The 20,478-nt window shown below is 49.9% G+C and overlaps 2 protein-coding genes across 2 annotated transcripts; one reads left to right on the plus strand and one right to left on the minus strand.

Annotated features, from left to right (window-relative positions):
- On the minus strand, positions 1-1,677 carry LOC146219767 (large ribosomal subunit protein eL37). Its single transcript, XM_084695086.1, has 4 exons — positions 1,569-1,677; positions 945-1,080; positions 593-677; positions 1-114 (listed from the first exon to the last, which is right to left on the minus strand). Exons 1-4 carry the CDS (start codon positions 1,569-1,571, stop codon positions 45-47), a joined length of 294 nt encoding a protein of 97 aa, XP_084551212.1. The 5' UTR covers positions 1,572-1,677; the 3' UTR covers positions 1-44.
- Positions 1,678-2,367: 690 nt separating this feature from the next.
- On the plus strand, positions 2,368-20,471 carry loxhd1b (lipoxygenase homology PLAT domains 1b). Its single transcript, XM_084695326.1, is given in 44 exon segments — positions 2,368-3,022; positions 3,830-3,944; positions 4,145-4,156; positions 4,451-4,531; positions 4,704-4,888; positions 5,080-5,178; positions 5,446-5,594; positions 6,469-6,592; positions 7,060-7,169; positions 7,577-7,717; positions 7,935-8,070; positions 8,380-8,540; positions 8,645-8,731; positions 8,950-9,085; positions 9,214-9,368; positions 9,744-9,904; positions 10,113-10,189; positions 10,277-10,473; positions 10,769-10,961; positions 11,098-11,258; positions 11,570-11,758; positions 11,761-11,893; positions 12,368-12,519; positions 12,885-13,018; positions 13,329-13,474; positions 13,754-13,858; positions 14,082-14,210; positions 14,346-14,510; positions 14,641-14,822; positions 14,969-15,085; positions 15,352-15,514; positions 15,676-15,830; positions 16,072-16,281; positions 16,371-16,497; positions 16,684-16,892; positions 17,127-17,312; positions 17,545-17,672; positions 17,846-17,963; positions 18,105-18,282; positions 18,387-18,572; positions 18,716-18,886; positions 19,088-19,226; positions 19,385-19,540; positions 19,640-20,471. Coding segments are annotated over 44 exon segments (7,194 nt in total). The 3' UTR covers positions 20,121-20,471.
- The last annotated feature ends 7 nt before the right edge of the window (positions 20,472-20,478 follow it).

Below are 20,478 nucleotides of genomic sequence, written 5' to 3' on the forward strand. Positions count from 1 at the left end.
TGTGGACTGTCTCTTTATTTCAGACGGGGATGGGGAGAGGGGGACTAAGAGGAGCTGGAGGCAGCCACGGCGGCCCTCTTGGGCTTGGGAGCGGTTCCCTCACGGAACCCGTTCCTGAAAAACCACAGGGGACAAGAAACACAGCAAAGCATGTCTCAGAAATGATTGGATTGTTTATATTATTATTAACAACAGGGAGCTCTCCAGGAACAGTTAAAGCTCTGAGTTGTAGCAATACAGGTCGAACTGAGGGTGAGATGAGCTAACTTGTCAAATCACAACATTAACCACTACCACCCAGCACACACAACATATCAATAAGAGATTGAGCTAAGTCAGGACCAGTTTGTCAGCTGGTTTAACACAAACCTGACTAACCCTCACACTCCAGGAGTTAAGAAAAGCTACAGGTGTACAAGGTGTAACAATGCAAAGTAGAAACAGGACAAAGAGCAAGTGTTGGGTGCATGCAATCCTTTTTTTTCTTTCAGACGACCAAACAAAACAGGGGCCCCATTTTTGCACAGCAAAGACGTAAAGTTGAGTCTGCAGCAACACCACCAACCCAAACCCACCAGGCCCCCGGACTCACCTGAACCTGCGGTACACCACCCTCAGGTGTCTGAGACGCCCAGTACCGGTAGTGTTACGTCTCTTGGCCTTGGCACTCCAGTTATCTGTCGGAGAGGGGGGTGGACATGTTAGAACCTGGGGGGTGGAGGAAGGCGGTGGAGAAAGAGAAAAAGGGCTTGGAGAGAACAGCAAACAGCCCTGGGACGTGTTATAGCAACGGTAAAATGCCAATTGTAGGCTCCAAACTGGAAAATGAACCAGGTTTGGACATCAGTATTTGTTTTAACAATGAGTTCAGAAAGGATAAAGCATGTCTCTGAGGCTGATACGAAAGCAGGTTGAAGTTTGTTACTGGCTAACTTGAGACTTACAACTCCTCTTGCGCTTGGCGGGGTAACCGCATTTACCACACTCAGACTTCTGAAGATGGTAAGCCTTGGAGCCGCATCGACGACACAAGGCGTGCGTCTTGTTGCGACGTTTTCCGAAAGACGATGTTCCCTTCGTCTGTAGGAGAGACGTAGTTTAAAACTTTGACATAAGTCATGTGGTTCTCAAATATTGTGACCTGGACGTAAAAAATGGGCTTCTCTATTACTGCCCAAGATGCCAAAAAGTTGGATTTAAATGAGTCTGTTGCCATCCACTAGGCTACTGAAAAGAATAGGCTACTATCGTTTAAAACAATTTAGAAGGGAAATGCAACAAGGTCCCTTTATAATAAGTTGATCTGTCTCGACTCTTGACACAAGCTCGAACAGGTGTTTGAATGAAGTCTGCAGTTCACTGTCAGATACATGGATGGCTACAATGACTTGAGTTTCCGGAGATTAAACCAAATTTTCCTTGATACACATATCATCGACCAAAAATGCTTGGAGTTTGTGATAGAACGAAACCTAAAAGTTCACAACAGTAAAGTGGTGGGTGGCGGACAGTGATTGGCAAAACTGATGAATTAGGATTGTTCGAAGTACACAGCTATCCGCTCTTACCATCTTAGCAGCGAAGCTGACACGATAGAGACCGGATACCTGTAACGGTGTGACGGTAAATCTCTTCCGTAGTTATTCGGGTGTTACACCATCATGTGTCCTACACAAACAAGGGCGCACTGAAACCTTAGTTCCAGCTATTAAAATAAATACGTGTAAAAAAGCATGTTATGCATATTTCGGTTTTTCAAAGGTATTGTATAAACACAGACGAATGAAGAAAGTGAAGAAGGTTTTTTATCATATAATTCTCTACATATAAAATATTTTTATTTCAGGATATATCTTTCTTTGTGAACTACACTTCTGATTATTTACAATTATATATAGTCCTGTGTTGTACCCTTTCAAATAATATATGAATGTGTGTAGAGAGATCCTTCCTAGGGACCTGTCAGTGTTTTGAGACTAAACCCATTTATTATGTTTAAAGGCACCTAACATCCCACAAGCCGTTTCCCTGTAGTGTAGGTCTAGAACTTTCTGGCTAGCTTCCATTTCCGCTGGTCCTGCCCTGGCTGTGTGACAGCAAGACGTGGTAGTAATATTTAATGAGGTCACGGTGAGTGTAGTCTAGCTGTTTCAGGCCAGGAGCTACAGCAGAGTAGGGCAACCCTGACACCTCTGAGCCAGCCTGCCGCCACTCTCGGACCTGCTACCCAGCAGCCTCAGCGGCCGGCTGCCTTGGACTTGACCCGAGGGTCACTGTGGAGGCACCTCAGGTCACTTTAATCAAGTTTCCTGTTCCCGGAACTCAGGCCAATTGGTTACAGTTACAAGGTAAGTAAATAAATTAAAGATGCCCCAGAAAGAAAAAAAACCAAGGGAGGGAATCAAAGAGCCGGATGACAAGGTCCCAGAAGATCAGGAGGCAGAGAGCAAGGGGACTAGGAGGACGACGAAATTCAAGGAGCACAGCCGTGACTCATCCGAGCTTGATGTGAGGAGAAGCCAGAGGAAGGGTGAGAACAGCAAGAAGGTCAAAAAGAAGAAAAAGAAGCCCAAGGATGGGGCGACAAGTGACGAATCTCGGAGTACAGACGATGAAGATGGCAACAATGCGGGCTGCAGAAGCAGGACGAGGGCTGAGAGTCTCCCTGACATCGTAAAGACCACCAGAAAGGAAACCAAGAAGAAGAAAAAACCCTCCGTCGAGGACAACCAGGACCCAGATATGGGTTCCAAGGACAAGAAGTCCAAAGATGACGATAAAAAATCTAAGAAGGATAAAGAGGGGGATTCGCCGCCTGGAGACGAAGAGGAGGATGAGAAGAAGAAGAAGAAAGAGAAAAAGAAGAAGAGCTCGGTGAGGGGCGACAGTGAGGAAGACACCAAGAAGGGAAAAGGCAAGAAGAAGAAGGTGGAGAACTACGTGGAGATTTATGAGAGCGAACTCAGGACCTACGAGCCAGAAGCCGTAGAGAACTATGAGGATGAGTACCACAAGAAAAAAGGTACTTTTCTTTTAAGTTTCATCTATTTTTTAATGAAAACATTTATAAAACTCTATTTTTAACTTTAAAAAATATATAATAAAAAATATTTCCCTCAGTACAGCCAAAGAGACAACAACCAAATGAAATGGAAAAAATGGCTCCTATCATTCTCACAATGACTCATTAGCAGAAATGTATCTTATGGGACAAGTTAAGGATGGTATGAACACTCCCATAAACCAGCAATGAAACTTTATCCACATAGAAAAGATTTAAGTGCTTAACCTTTCGATGCTTCTAATCCTTAATGCTCTCTAAACTCATTCTGGCTGAGTGCATTTGAGTGGAGCGGCAGCTCCACACAGCTGGCTGGCGCCTGTTGAAATGGTTGCATTGTTTGAGGTAATTGTCACGGTAACCCTATCCCAAAGGTATCCACACGCATGATCTCAACTCAGTCTAACTGTTACGTGACACCTGTCAGCAACATTCACAACTTGGTGTTTCACGTGTTAATGAAGACGTTCACCTGGCACCCTGTTGTAAAGGTCCTTTTTTGGTGTGGTTGGTTCACTGGCCTGATGAGAGGATGCTTGTTGACATGGAATGACTGGTCGAAAAAAAGATCTCAAACCCTAAGAGAAGCACACACATGCTGGACATGCAGACCACACGCATGGACACAACCACACATACATGCACACAGTGACACACTACATCCACACTGTTCTACCTCTATTATAAGAGAACCCACTCATTATTTTTCCCTCTTGTCCTCATTCTCTCCCTCTCCCGATATCTTTCTCCATCTCCTCCATCCCCCAGTTTACGAGGTTGTGACCATCACAGGGGACGAGAGAGGTGCGGGCACTGATGCCAACGTGTTTGTCACTCTGTTTGGGGAATACGGCATCACTCCGAAGGTGCACCTGGCCAGCAAGTGAGTCTCCCTTGTGGACTGTCCTATAAATGAGATCCATAAGTTTGTTCCATCCATCCACGTTCGGAATCATTGAGAAGTGAAGAAGTCCACGTGTCAACGCTTAAACCTGCTGATGTCATTTTGTTTGCGAGGGTTTATTGCCAACTGGGGTTTTAACACATGATTCTTGCTTTCTTGTTTTTTCTCTCGTGGAACAGCACAGAAAAGAGGTAGGTCGTGTTTTTATCATTTAATGTGATTAACAGGGGGAGAAGGCAGCATTTTGTGACTTCCTATGTGCTCCACAGTTTGTTGCATGAGAGTTCAGAATTTCTCTCCATAGTACTAACCTAACCCAACCCTCATAACTTCTCTTGTCTGTGGATCTAGTGCTGTGCTTGCTTGGTCCCTGTTAATGATAGTTGGATGATTCGTCGTAGCTAAGTGTTTTGAGACCCGAATCTTGCGATTTGCCCCCTAAATGGAGTAAATCTCTTCTCTTCTGCCTGCTACGGCTGTTGTAGGAGCCGTACTGCATTTGAGAAGAACAAGACAGATGTGTTCAGAATCAAAACTCACAACGTGGGTCCACTGAAGAAAATCAGGTATCTCCTCTGTGCTCGGTTCACAAACAACTCAAAGTCCAGTAGAGTAAACATCTACTGTAACTCCTCTCCTCCTTTCTCCTTTCAAATCCTTCACCCCCTTCTCCTCTCTTGTCTCTTCCCGTCATCTCTTCTATCCTCCCCTGCTCCCCTCTCCTCCCCTCCCCTCCAGGATAGAACATGACAACACGGGTCTGAATGCCAGCTGGTTCTTGGACAGGGTGGTGGTCACAGACATGACCAGGCCCCACCTCAGGTTTTACTTTGCCTGCAACAACTGGCTGAGCAAGATGGAGGGAGACCACCTGTTTGTGAGAGACATCCTGGGGAGCATGGACCCCATGGACATGCCCAAATGTACGTCTCCACGGTTACACGCTCTCAAACATCTAGCTTTCCCACTCGTCTGGATCATGAACAGTGAGCTAGATGTAAAAAAAAACAAACAGTCAAACCCGTCTGTGTTCCTGCATGCTCCATGCTTTTTCAGCTATGTGCGCACGTGAAAGTCCTGGTTCCGAGCTGAATCTTCTGTTCTGTTGTCTCAGATAATAAATACATTCTGAGCGTGTTTACTGCGGACATTAAAGGCAGTGGAACAGATGCTGACGTCTTCATCAACATCTTTGGAGAATTTGGGGACACCGGTGAGTACAACAAGAAGTACATTAGTCCAAAAAGAAAATAGTTGTAATAGAGTAGTTAGGTTTCGGTTTCTTCTTTCTGCATTGGCATAAATAATAATAATGAATTCACTTTGACCCTACATGAAACACGGGGGAGGGGATTTGAACCTAGGACCTCTTGATCAGCTCAACCACTAAGCTAGACCGATCCCATGCTAGGATTTTTGTGTACCACTTTTGTGCACCGCCTATGGAATTAAACATCAAATTGTTTTACGTGGGTGGTAGGGGAAAGATGTTTGGACAACGACAAGAACAACTTTGAGAAAGGAACTGAGGACAAGTTCACCATAGAGGCTCCCAACTTGGGAAAGATCCGGAAGGTCACCATCGGACACAACAACAAAGGATCGTCAGCCGGCTGGTTTTTAGACAAGGTGACTCAGAAACACTCTCACGCAGTCCCCCCCCCACACACACACACACTCTTGTGCACACATAAATGATTAAGAAATGTGAAGAACTACTTAGATCTATTTTTTTTTTTCCTTGTCACTGGCTCCACGTCTGCCCATCTCAGTGTACTGCAATGTGTGTCCAGAGCATTCTGGGTAAAAGTATTTAAGACATGCGATATTCCTCCTCCTTCTCTGCCCCCTAGAGAACACTGGCCCTTCACCCTCCACACCCAGTATGACATTAGGGTCACTCAAATACACACACACCATTAGGTACAGTAGCCTACACACAAGCAGACACAGAGACCCACGCACATACACACCCACACAGGTACACACACAGATACACACGCACACACACACACACAAACACAGACAGGCTCATGAGTCATCCTAGCCGGACTGTAAAGAGACACTGTGTGTCATTACCGGAGTGGTTGTCCAGCAGATGCACAGAGGAGTCAGTGCCTTCACACACACTGACACCAAAGATCACCCTGATAGCATGATTACATGGATCCCGTGGCAACGATAACACGGATGGATCTCGTTAATGTGTGAACCGATGCTGGTCCTGTTCATGCAGAGTTCAGGCCTGCAGGCTGTACATGCAGAGCGTGTAGAATCACCCGATCTGCCATCTGGGGTCAGGGCTTCATTTCCTCCAAGTTCAGGTTTCAAGTCAAAGTTTAAGTTTAATTGTTATTTGAAATTAGTCCAGGTGTATTGGAATTCTGTCTGATTCTGTCTACAGTTGACTAGAAGTCTGAACTAAGTCCCTTCATGACATATAGTGTTAGATATACTAAAAGCGTCTGTTTTGGGTTGCACATCTGCCCCCTCCTTCCTGCAGGTGATGCTGGATGACTTGGGGAACAAAATGGTGTACGAGTTTCCTGTCGGCCGCTGGTTCGCCATCGACGAGGATGACGGGAAGATCCAGAGGGACATCCTGGTGGGAGGAAGCCAACCCACAGGTCAGACCCACAGGAAGTGGACAGGAAACAGGAAGTGGACAGGAAACAGGAAGTTGATAGGAAACAGGAAGTTGATAGGGAATGGGAAATGGTCAGAAAATGGCCAGGTGTGGACATGAGCATCCCATGATCAACAGTGAGGTGTATTCATAAATGCAGTATGTTCATTTATTTAAAGTGAACAGATTAGCAATGTGTCAGTCAGGGAGAACGTCATAGAATAGCTTCCCTGCAGGGTAGAGCAGCTACTGAGACTGTCCTCTTCATATTACACTGCCACACGAGATGAGCAATGATCACTGTTCAAGGAAAGCCTTGGCTGGCTTTGAATCATGTTTTACATGGTCACAACTTTCTTTGGAACACCACCCTCATGGGGATTGGGCTGTCTGCAAGTGATGCAAGGCGACACGGAGACAGCCGCTGGCAAGGGGCCTGATTGGCCGACTCGTAACTGTACCCTGCAGGCATCGTGTACAACGTCCAGGTTGTGACTGGGACCATCCGGGGATCTGGCACCAACTCCAAAATCAACATCGTCATGCACGGCTCCAAGGGGCTGAAGAACAGCGGCAAGGTAGGAGGGGGCGCCCCCCCAAAAAACCGAAGGGTTACCACGGTAACGGGTTACACAGAGGGTCACTGCAGTGGCGGGGTCGCCACGGTCACGATTACGTGGCAGGGTCGTCTGTCCCCCATGGCAGTTACACAGTGCATCGTCAAGGAAACAGTTACGTCGTGGCTTGTCACGGTTTAGGGAGCAGATCAGACAGACAGAGGTAACACTGGACTGCTTCCCTGGAAGGGAACATGAAGGCCTTCTCATTAGTATTCATGACATCATAATCATCCTCATCACACAGTGTTTAAGCAAGATCTCTAAACAGGAAACAGTCACCATCGACTGACGTCAAAACATAATGTAGCCCTCATTTCAGTGGTGAGACTGGACGGTGTGTGATGAGTATGGGGTTTCCCCCGCAGGTGTTTCTGGAGGGGGGCAAGTTTGAGCGCGGCCTGACCGACATCTTCACCGTGGAGATCGCCGCGCTCCTCAGCCCACTCAGCAGGGTCACCATCGGACACGACAACGGAGGAGTCAGTGCCGGATGGTTCTGTGAAAAGGTACACACACACACACACACACAAACAGGCACACGCACGTGTTGTACATACACACACACAGACACACTGTAAGAACACACAGACACACAAACAGAAAAACAAACCACAGACACAACCACGCACGCACACCCACACACAGCTGATGACACTGAGATGACCCATACAGGTTGTGCTGTGTGTGTGTGTGTGTGTGTGTGTGTGTGTGTGTGGTGCCCAGGTGGTGGTGTTCTGTCCGTTCACGGGCATCGAGCAGACGTTCCCCTGCTGCAAGTGGCTGGACGAGGACGAGGGAGACGGCCTCATCGAGAGAGAGCTCTACGAGATGGTCTCTCTCAGACAGAAGAGGCAGAAGAGTGAGACACGGCCCATTCTCATCTCCCCTGTGACACTGACCCACAATTACCCATATAATAGTATCATGCAGGTTTTAAATATCTCCCAAGTTATGACCCTTGTCACCAAAGTCCTTTCAGAATCTTACATCATAAAAGTTTGAAGGGTTTCATTGAGTGTGATAAATGTTCTACTCTACTGTTAAAGTTTTTGGCGATTTTTACACATGCATATACATGAAGTGAGTTCTGAGCCAGACTGTGTTGAGCACTGCAGTGAGCGTGGCGGTGTTGCTGTCTCCCCCCCCCCCTCCCCCTGCTGGTCCTCAGAGCACCCCTGGTCTCTGTGGATCTGGACCTCTGACCTGCCCGGGGCCGGCACGGACGCAGACGTCTCCTTCCAGATCTACGGGGACAAGGGCAAGTCAGACGAGATGAGGCTGGACAACAAGACCGACAACTTTGAACAGGGCCAGGTGGACAGGTTCATGGTGAGACGGGAGGGAGGGAGGGAGGACATGTGGATGGATGGACGGACATATGGATGGATGGACATGGATGGGGCCTGTCTACAGTTGTTGTTTTTGTTGTATAGGTGGAACTTCCTGACCTGGGGAAAGTGACTAAGTTCCGTATCTGGCATGAGAAAAGGAGCCCTTTTCAAGGATGGCATTTGAGCAAGGTGAGGAAACAGAGCTATGAGCCCTGCCTCCATGTGAATCTGAATCTCTGTTTGATTCTCTGATTCTCATTTGTTTCAATCTAAATCTCTGTTCTACTCTCAATCTGAATGTTGATCTGAATCTCGCCAATCTGACGCTCTCTATCTGACTCCATTTCTTACCCTGACTCTTTGCCATACTCACTTTGAACCTCAATATGACTCTCGATATCTCTCAGGCCACTCTGATGAAGACTCTAACCAAGGAAAAGTATAAATTCTCCTGTGAGCGCTGGCTGGATGTCAACGAGGACGACAACGAGGTCGTAAGGGAGCTCCCCGCCATGGGAGACAACATCCCTGAACCTCTACCCCGTACGTCCACCTGCTAACCCTCCCTCACCCTCCCTCACCCGCTTACACCCGGTTACACCTATACAACACACCTGGACATGTTCACGCCTGACCCGACGTGTGTCCTTGTCATGTGATGTCGTCTTTAGTGCTAAAGTACCGGGTGACCGTGTGCACGGGGAACGTGGGCGGCAGTGGGACGGACGCCACAGTCTTCCTGAGCATGATCGGTGACCTCGGGGACACGGGAGACCGCGCGCTGGTCAACTGTAAAAACAACGTCAACAAGTTTGAGAAAGGCAGCGTGAGTCCCGGGGAGCGTGTCGGGCCAACGGGACACTCGTAGATAGACGGTGACACAAATGGGGATAACGGTCTTAAAAGAAATCGCCAAAAGGACAATCGACGATGTCGACATTCTTTCCCTCTTTCCCTCTTTCTCCTTTTTTTTCCCTCTGTCTCTTACTCTCTTCCCCTCTTTTTGCTTTCCCCTGTCTCCATCTCTCTCTCTCTCTCTCTCTCTCTCTCTCTCTCTCTCTCTCTCTCTCTCTCTCTCTCTCTCTCTCTCTCTCTCTCTCTCTCTCTCTCTCTCTCTCTCTCTCTCTCTCTCTCTCTCTCTCTCTCTCTCTCTCTCTCTCTCTCTCTCTCTCTCTCTCTCCATCTGGCTCTCCCGGGTCAGATGGATGAGTTCATAATCGAGGCTGTGTCCATAGGCCAGGTGCGCAGGGTGCGCATCGGGCATGACGGGCGTGGCGGGGGCTGTGGCTGGTACCTGGACAAGGTTGTGGTACGAGAGGAGGGCCAGGCCGAGTCTCAGGCTGTGGAGTTCCCCTGTGGCAGGTGGTCCAATCCCCCTACCCCTCACCCCCCACAAACACACACTCCTCCTAGACACACACCACCGACTACAGAACCTACACCTCTTCCCAATGCACAACCTCTTCAACACACACCACACTCGCATAACCTCCGACACGGTACACACCATCTTTCGACAGAAAACCTTCTTTTATCCACCCCGATTATTGAAACGCGCGTCTTGTTTCAGGTGGCTGGACCGAAATGAGGATGACGGGCAGATTGTTCGGGAGTTGGTGCCGTTTTCAGATGGACAGCGCCTTTACAGTGAGTCCCGTTCAGAGTCACTCTAGCACACCAATGAATCGTTCGAATTGTGGAATGAGTCGCTAATGTTCGACGAACCGACCCCAGACGTGAGCTACCGTGTGGCGGTGAAGACGGGCAACGTGACTGGAGGCAGCTCGGACTCCAAGGTGTTTGTGAAGCTCTACGGGGAGAAGGGAGACACTAGCAAGATGATGCTGGTGGTGTCTGACAACAACCTGAGGAACTACTTTGAGACAGGGCGCGTGGACATCTTCACAGTGGAGACCTTCGACATAGGACAGGTGGGACTGTCAATTGGAATGATTCATTTGTATGTTTAGTTGACACGTTTTACCAAAGAGATGTATGGCGAGGGATTCGAACCTGTGACCTTGTGACGTGGAGTCAAATGTTCTGACTGCCATCCATCCAGATTATTCTTTAATGCAAAGCACATCATGGTATAGTTCAGAGGTTAGAACATTTAACTTCAGATGAGGAGATCAAGGTTCAAACCCGTACATTGTTTGGATAAAAGCGTCAGCTAAATGAAGACATGATTAATAAGGACTGATCTACCGGCTCCGCCTCCTCCAGATCAACCGGCTGATGATTGGCCACACCAACGAGGGTATGCGAGCCGGTTGGTTCCTGGATAGCGTGCAGATCCAAGTCCCGGTCCACGGGAAGCAGTACATGTTCCCCAGCCACCGCTGGCTGTGCAAGACAGAGGCGGATGGGAAGGTGGAGGTGGAGATCTACCCCAGCGAGATCCTGGACATTGAACAACGTAGCACACTTCTCCTACACTGTTCTATGCACTTTTTTCCAATTTCATAAACAGTATCATAAGGAATGTTTAAAGGTGGTGCGGACGTTCTGTAGATGTGTCTGAGGTCATCCTCCTGTCCTTTCTCATTGATCAGTGATGAACTATGAGATCACCGTGGTGACAGGAAATGTGGGCTTTGCTGGCACCAATGCCCGGGTCTTCATCCAGATCTACGGAGACAAGGGCAAGACTGAGGTCCTCAAACTCAAAAGCCGCTCCAACAACTTTGAGAAAAAAACTACAGAGATATTCAAGGTATGTTTGAATTTATTAGGTATCAGGGATTTGATCCTTTAACCTTCTACAGCCAAATGCTTAAACCCCTGAGCTACACCCATTCATTTCATTAATTCAGGTAATCCAAAACACTAAGCTCTTTGTGACTTTGCCTAGCACCGTTGAAGCAATGTTCAAGTGGAGTGCTTTGTTTGATCGAACACCAAGGAGCTCATCGCATTGTCATCCAAATGAAACAGCTCACCACAAAGTCCCTGTCATCCCAGTAGACAGGCAGGCTAGGCGGGTGAGCTAACCATAGGGCCTCGTCTGCTGCTGTCCCCCCGCAGATCGAGGCGAGGGACGTGGGGAAGATCTTCAAGGTGCGCATCGGCCACGACGGCAGCGGCATCGGCTCGGGGTGGTTCTTGGAGAAGGTGGACGTCAAACACCTGGTGCTGGCCATGGTGACGAGGGAGAAGAAGAAGGACGACAAGAAGAAGAAGAAGAAAAAGAAGAAGGACGAGGAGGAGGAGGAGGGGGGGAGATGGTGGAGGAGCTGCAGGAGGTGGTCCAGACCTACTCCTTCCCCTGCTCCCGGTGGCTGGCCAGCGGGGAGGAGGATGGGGAGCTGGTGGTGGAGCTCCTGCCAGAAGATGCAGAGGAACTGGAGGGTGAGATGGGGTGGGGGGGGGGTATGGGGGGAAGGGGTATCGGGGGAAGACGGGGGGGAGATGTGGGTGTGGCCTGGAGGAGACATTTACATTAAATGTAGTCATTTAAGCAGACTCTCTTATCAAGAGCGACTTACAGTAAGTACAGGGACATTCCCCCGAGGCAGGTAGGGTGAAGTGCCTTGCCCAAGGACACAATGACATTTTGTATGGCTGGGAATCAAACAGGCAACCTTCTGATTACTAGCCCGATTCCCTAGCCGCTCAGTTGACACAAGGACGATAAGGGAGGCAGGGGGTCAAAAACCAGCCATCCCATCGCATCTAATCCTTTTAGTCAAGCGGCACGATCTGTGATCCTCAGTCAATGGCGCCTGGCCGGGGCATGACATGACACCGATCCGCCTGGCCGACGTTCAAGGGCCGGCGCCGTGAGCGCCACTGACCCCTGCCATGTCGCCCTGTGTGACACAGAGAACTCGTACGAGGTGAGCGTTTTCACCGGGGACATGCTCGGAGCCGGGACGGACGCCAATGTCTTCATCGATATCTACGGCGAGAACGGAGACACGGGCGAACGCTCCCTGAGACGCTCCAACAACCTCAACAAGTTTGAGCGAGCACAGGTGGGAAGGGGCGGGGTGCAGTGACATCGTCCATTATGATGTCGTCGTGAAATATGATGTTGTCGTGAAATATGATGTCATTGGTTGGAGAAGTGTAGGTTTGGGTAAAAGGTTAGAATTCTAATACTGAATAGGGTTAGGGTTCAAGTTGATTCCAAGCACCTTAACCAGAAGGTCAAAAATAGTATCCAGTTAGTTTGTGGAGCCTCCTTCTCTGAAGTGAATATGACCCTTGATCTACAATAACCTTTGGATATTATTGAACCGATTTATTGATTGACTTGTTGTGATTTGTTGATAGATAATGTGATTGGTTGGTTAATTGGATGAACTGGTTAATGGATTGGCTCTGTGCTATTTGACAGGAGGACATGTTCACCATCACAGCCATAGAACTGGGCCCACTGAAGAAGCTACGCATTCGCCATGACAACAGCAAGTCGCACTCCTCCTGGTACCTGGACCGCGTGGAGATAGTGGACACCAAGGACGACACCACGTAGGAGAACTGGGCTCTGGGCGGGTCCAAACCTGCGGGGAGGTCCTGTCTGGGTCACTCACAGCTCCCTGCCTTTCACACACTAAATCCAAATAGTCTAAAGTCAAAGTGGTTCATTTACAGTGTGCAAAGTACAACACGTTATGTTTTGCAGTTGAGCAAACAAATGCCAATATATTTGAACCAATACCCAAAACACATATCCCATCATTGAATGCAGTCTCTTCATTTTTCATATGTAGCTGTGTGTTGCTACGGTAACAGGCTCCTTTGAGACTTGAGGGTTCACTTGTTGCCCCTGGCGATTCAGGTACTACTTCCCATGCAACCGCTGGCTGGCAGTGGACGAGGATGACGGACAGATCGCCAGGGAGCTGGTGCCTGTGGACGAGGCCTTCATGAAGAGGGATGACGACGACGAGGGAGGCGGAGCCACACTGGGTCTGGAGCAGAAAGGTGGGGGGCGGAGCCAAGAGAGCCTAGGGATGTGCTGACCAATCCCGTTACAGGAGAGAGCCCCCCTCTCTAGGGATCTCTCTCCACTCCAAATTCCGAGAGAGATACCCTCCTGTAGGTTGTCTAACCAATCCTGTTCCTGGGGAGCATTGGAACAGATCAGAGATTACCATACCAAACTGTTGACAAGGAATTATGATGGATTAGGTGTCGGTGAAGGAAAGGGATGAGAGGGTCAGTAATAGTGATTACAGTGGATGTTTCCCCTCCACCTCACAGCCATGTCCACCACCTACAACCTGAGGGTGAAGACCGGGGAGAAGAAACACGCCGGCACCGACGCCAACGTCTTCGCCATCCTGTACGGAGAGAAAGACGACACAGGTTCAGTGTCTCTCGACCCTCCTCCATCAGCATCAAGGGACTTTCAGACCGCACCTTTCAAGACCTGTTACTGGCATAAACATCTGTCGTGGAGCATGGAAGGCTCTGTAATGAAAGCGCGGTCACCATGAACGAAATGTCATTGGTGGAGGTCTCGCGACAGCGTGTGTGATGGGTGGAGGTCGATGCTCTCTGACCTTCCTCTGTGTCCTCTCCCTGATAGGGATAATCAACCTGAGAGCGTGTAAGTCTCACAAGAACAAGTTTGAGCAGGGGATGATTGATGAGTTCACGGTGGAGGCAGTGGACATGGGCGACCTGGAGAAGCTACGCATCGGCCACGACAACTCAGGTGTGCAGTCAGGCAGCCGGTCAGTCAATCAATCAGGCAGTCAGTCAGGCAGTCAGCTATATAATAAGTCCATTCATCAGTCTGAGAGTAAGTTGGAACCTCTGCCCTCCCCTTCTCTCCTCTCCCCTCCTCCAGGCGGGTCACCAGGGTGGTTTCTGGACTGGGTTGAGATCGACGCGCCGTCCCAGGGCCTGAGACTAACCTTCCCATGTGGCCGTTGGCTGGACAAGTCAGAGGACGACGGAGCCACAGTGAGGGACCTGTACCCAGCAGACCTGCAGACGGAGCTCTACATTCCATGTGAGAAAGCCTGGATGAGGATTTAGCTTTTCCCAACGGACCAATGAGGGTCAAATCCCTGTCCCGGTCCCCATTTGGGTAAGAGAGTCTGGGAGGTGAATGTGTTTGACTTCTTCTGCATGTTTTCCAGTTGTGCCTTATGAGATCAAGACGTACACCAGCGATGTGTTTGGGGCGGGGACGGACGCAGACGTGTTCATCGTGCTGTACGGACGCAAGGGCCTCGCCACCCAGCAGAAACACCTGTGTGTCAACGAGAGAGAGAGGCGGCTGTATTTCGAGAGAGGAGCTGAGGATATGTTTATTGTAGAGGTGTGTCTGTATGGGGGGGGGGTGTCTGTATGGGGGGGGGGTGTCTGTATGGGGGATGTGGAGCTCCAAAGAGGGAGAGCGTGGGACTGTTAGGCTACAGTTGGCCAGGCCATGGGGTCTGTTTACACTGCTTGTGGTCGTCCCAGTTGGAGGACGTGGGTGACGTCATAGAGAAGATCCGGATTGGACACGACAACCAAGGTTCCAACCCCGGCTGGCACCTGGACCGGGTGGAGATCAGACGACTGCTCAGGAAAGGAAAGGTATCACTTGGGCTGTGTCTCATTCCAAACCTCCCCCACTTGGGCTGTGTCTCATTCCAAACCTCCCCCACTTGGGCTGTGTCTCATTCCAAACCTCCTCCATGGGGGCTGTGTCTCCTTCCAAAACACTGTTCCCTTCCCTCACTCTCAATAAGTCTCTTCTCGAGTGTCCCATCTCCTTTACATGAACACGAGCGTCAAACGTTTGGCGCGGTGTGAGGGTGGACACAGTTTACAGGAGGCCGTCTCCACCCGCTGTGCCCCAGGGCTCGGAGACCACCATCTTCCCGTACGAGAGCTGGCTGGCTCGCTCGGAGGAGGACGGGGAGACGGTGCGGGAGCTCGTCCCCTCTGACATCATCACGGAGAAGCTGCTCAGGGACGGCACGCTGAAGACCACCGAGACGGAGGTGGAGGACGCCCTGGAGAGTAGGTCACACACGTACAGATGTTCACACACACACACACACACACACAGACAGATGCATACACATATGTACAGACGCACGCACACACACAAACACACACATACAGATGTTCACACACACACACACACACACTGATGAGGGCCTTGACCTTTCGCCCTGCAGCACACACCTACACAGTGTCTGTGAGGACGGGGGACATGTACGGGGGGGGGACGGACGCCAACGTCTTTCTGACCATCTACGGAGACCTGGGGGACACCGGAGAACGCAAGCTCCGCAAGTCTGAGACCAATGGAAACAAGTTTGAGAGAGGAGCGGTACGCGGCGGAGATATGGGCGCAGTCCGACATGAGAATCATCAACATTTTAGATTTGTTCTCAAACGACAACAATTCTTGACAAGAAAATAAAATGCTGACAACTTGAAATAACAGAACTAAGAAATAACAGCAATTTGATGATTAGGAAAAAGGAATAGACAAATAAACATGTAATAAAACAATTTAAGCATGGTGATACTAACGTAAATACAAAAGTATATATCCATGTCCCTCCCAGGTGGACAAGTTCTCCATCGAGGCGGTGGACCTGGGCCAGGTGTTCAAGATCCGAATCCGCCACGACAACTCCCAGATGGGGGCGGACTGGTACCTGGACCAGGTGGAGGTGGTGGATGTGGACACGGAGGAGGTCTACATGTTCCTCTGTGAGCGCTGGCTGTCCAAGAAGAAGGAGGACAAGCGCTTAGAGCGGACCTTCTTCGTCAAGGTGTGTTGACACTGGCTTGTGCCTGAGTGTTGTGATGGTTGTTTACATGTCTGTGTTCATGGTCTGTCTGTCAACTGTCTGTTGCCCAGGGCTACGAGGGCGAGAGAAGCACTGACCCCAACTCCAAGAAGATCATGCAGGCCAAGTTGGGTCTGGACCGCAACGCTAACAAGAAAAAGAAGAAGAAGAAGGCTGCCGTAGTGGAGGAGGGGCCAGGTTAGACGGCCTCTGCATCCAACCATGGCAACAAAACGATTGCCATGGAGCTGAGTAGTAAACACCATGTCATACCCTGCCTAAACCTTCTTGTTCACATAGCGACATTCCAAAGTCATAGTAAATCCTGTCTATGGTATTAGACCAGAGTCTGGCATCTTCTGATTAACCCTTCTGCCGCCTCAGTCATCCCCTACCACTTCACCGTTTCCACGGGGATGGACCGGGACGCCAGCACCACGGCCCGCGTCTACGTCATCGTCATGGGACCCAACGAGGTGGAGACGGAGCGGTTGTGGCTGGACCTGCCAGAGGAGAAGAAGACCTTTGCCTCCGGGACCATGGAGCACTTCCTGTGCTACGGGACTGACGTGGGAGAGATAAAGAGGGTTGAGGTGAGGGCTGTGCCAGGCAGTTGGGCTGGGCTGAAGGGTCAGGACTGGGCTGAACTCAATACTTTCTGTCTCTCCCTTTCTTTTTCCCTCCCTCCCTCCCTCCCTCCCTCCCTCCCTCCCTCCCTCCCTCCCTCCCTCCCTCCCTCCCTCCCTCCCTCCCTCCCTCCCTCCCTCCCTCCCTCCCTCCCTCCCTCCCTCCCTCCCTCCCTCCCTCCCTCCCTCCCTCCCTCCCAGCTGGGTCATAATGGGGCCACCCCTGAAAGCTGCTGGTTGGTGGACGAGCTCTCCATAGCCGTGCCAACCAAAGGCATCATGTACATGTTCCAGTGTAAGTGCTGGCTGGCCAAAGACCGAGGAGACGGGCTGACCACCAGGCTCTTCAACGTCCTGGACGCCAACAGCATCAACATCATTCGCAAGGTGACGCCATCATCTCTTCTGCGTTACAGTGACATTCGGTGGATTTTTTCATTCTTTTTATCCAAAGCGACATAAATACATGAATACATACACTCTCATCAAGAAGTTACGGGTTCAAATCTCCCCTTGTCGGTTGATTTGTATAAAGGCATCTGCCAAACAAATGCAACATCATGTCAAGTGTTTTTTCCTAACAAACCCTGCCTCGTACGCCTCCACACACACTCACCAGGTCCTTTACGAGGCAACGGTTGTCACGGGCGACACTCAGAATGCGGGGACTGACACCAACATCTTTTTGACCGTGTTTGGAGCCAATGGCACTACCGAGGAGATGCTGCTGGCCAAGAATGAGAACAGGTAACACACAGCTAGCCCTTACCCAAATCTAAGGACTGTTGCGGAAACATGTATCTTAATATTGTTGATGATATATTTTGTTGATATACTTGTATTCTAAAGTATCTGAAAGGATTTTCAGAAAAACAAATTGCAACACAGGTCTGACAATTGACATAAAACGTCCTCTGCAGGTTTGAGAGAGGCCAGGAGGACACATTCAACGTGGAGGTCGATGACATTGCTCCACTGAAGAAGATCAGGGTTCGGATTGACGGTTCTGGGAGTCGACCCGATTGGTTCCTGGACAGGGTGGGTGTTGTTGATTGGTTCTGATCATGGTCCTTTTAGCCTAGGTAGAATTCTGACACTAACAGCACAGGACCCCCCCCCCTCTTTGTTCAAATCTCTGTAATGGGGGGTCTGGGACCCTCCATCTTGCACCCTCTCCAGGTCCTGATGCGTAACATGACCACAGGGGAGCAGTATGAGTTCACCTACGAGAACTGGCTGTCAAAGACCATGGGACCCAAGAGGGTCAAGGTCTGTGAGCTGGCGGCCGTGGTGGATGGGGAGGAGATGGTGGAGAGGACCACCTACATCATCCAGGTCCAGACCAGTGACGTTGGAGGTGGGACTCGGCTTCTCGTCCGCACCAGAGGGTCACCCCCACACAGACCTGCGCACTCTCCTCCGGTTCTAACCCCCGTGTCTCCCATCCTCCACGTCCTCCAGGCGCGGGCACCGACGCCAACGTGTTCCTGATCATGTTTGGGGAGAACGGCGACACGGGCACGCTGGCGCTGAAGGAGAGCACCAACAGGAACAAGTTTGAGCGGAAGCAGAAAGACGTGTTCCGCTTCGCCGACATCCTCAGTCTGGGGGAGCTGTCCAAGGTCCGCGTGTGGCATGACAACAAAGGTGAAGGTTGACGCGAGCACCGGCTCACCTCTCTCAGCACTTCCCCCCCCAGGTCACACAAAGCACTGTTTGCATGTTGCTGTGGATGAACCTAAATGAACCAAAATGTAAACGGAGCCAAACCCAATCCCGTTCCCTCCCAGGACCTGCCCCAGGATGGCATCTGGAATTCATCGACGTGAAGGACGAGGCCATGGACCAGACGTTCCGCTTCCCCTGCGACCGATGGCTGGCCAAGAACGAGGATGATGGGCAGATCCTGAGAGAGCTGGCCTGTGCCAACCACGACATATTGGACCTCAATGACAAGACCAGTCAGTATCCAGTGACGGAAATTGGGAAAATACCATTTTGATTCATTCTTGATGATTTGGAAGTGAAATAAATGCAAAAGATCTGTCCATCAATGAAATGTCTAAACTGAACACATGTTTGGATTTTTTAGCCTTGAACACTGTGAGACATAGTAGGGCATCAACATTTGTACTTGACTCTACTGCTACTCTGTCCTACAGAATACGTCATTGCCACGACAACAGCAAACACTGACGATGCCGACACCAAGGAGAACGTCTGGATGATCCTGGAGGGGAAGAAAGCCCGATCCAAGGAGTTTGTGCTGGAGAACACTTCAAAGAAAAAGCGGTTCTTGTGGTGGGTTCTCCATGCTCTGTGAGGCAGTTAGCCTCGTAGAATCCTCCTTCTCTCGTGTCTTCTTTTCCTCTGTCTATCTCGGAGCCGTCTAAAGCCACGGCCCTCCTGCCCTCGCGCCGTGAGGCGTGTTACTAGAGTGTTCTCTCTGATCTCCTCAGTGGTGCCACCGACACGTTTGAGTTCTCGTCAAAGAACCTGGGGGAACTGCCTGGTATCTGTGTGGGCCACATCACCAAGGACGGCAAGAAGGTGAAGGGTGAGAACTTCTGGCACGTCCTGGAGATAGTGGTGATGGAGAAGGAGCTGGGGAACAAGTGAGTGAGACACGAGACTACCTTTCGCTGGCCCGTCTTCAAAGTGGCCGACAGTCATCTTTGCATGTGATTATATTTCAACTTCCCCCTCCCCTTCAGGTACTTCTTCCACTGCGATGCCCGGATCCCCCTTGCCTCCAAGAAGGACCACTTCTTGACCTTTGAGTGTTCCAAGACCATTGAGAGCTTCGCCAGCAAGGTCCGCAGCCTGGTCCCTGTCAAGTACGAGATCATCATTATCACGGGGGACGTGAAAGGGGCCGGCACGGACGCCAACGTTTTCATAACCTTGTACGGCTCTAACGGTGACTCGGGCAAGCGTCCGTTGAAGCAGAAGTTCCGGAACTTGTTTGAGCGGGGCCGGACGGACCGCTTCGTGGTGGAGATGCTGGACCTTGGGGAGCTGATGAGGGTCAAGGTGGAACACGACAACTCCAAGAACAGTTCTGGCTGGTACCTGGAGTGTGTGGAGATCACCAACACGGCCAACTCGGTCACCACCATCTTCTTGTGTGGAAAGTGGCTGGATCCTCAGAAAGCTGATGGGAAGTTCGAAAGAGTGCTCTATCCCAAGTATTGAGAGCCAGTTACTAAAGTGGTATGTACCAGTGATCATTCAGACTTATCTTGTAATTGGCAGAATCCCAGAAGACATTGTTCTTTTCTCAGGAATGCGATTTGAATGTATGTGACAATAGTTTTTATTACGCAAACGCAAGTGAATGATAGATTAATTCATTAAAATAAGAAATGGATGTGGTTGTTTAAATGCATTCCGTATCCAGAACCTGTGCTGTGTCCAGAGCAGAGATTGATATGGTTGCCCTAAATGATATGTCGAGTCATTACAAAAGCAAATTATTTTATACTTTTGCTGTAAACATTTGTATACCAAAATAAGTCATCTTAATAAACTTTAAGTTGATCGCCACTTCAAT

Source organism: Hypomesus nipponensis, chromosome 28 (genome assembly GCF_054491055.1).
Source record: "Hypomesus nipponensis isolate SF chromosome 28, ASM5449105v1, whole genome shotgun sequence".
Taxonomy (NCBI): Eukaryota; Metazoa; Chordata; class Actinopteri; order Osmeriformes; family Osmeridae; genus Hypomesus; species Hypomesus nipponensis.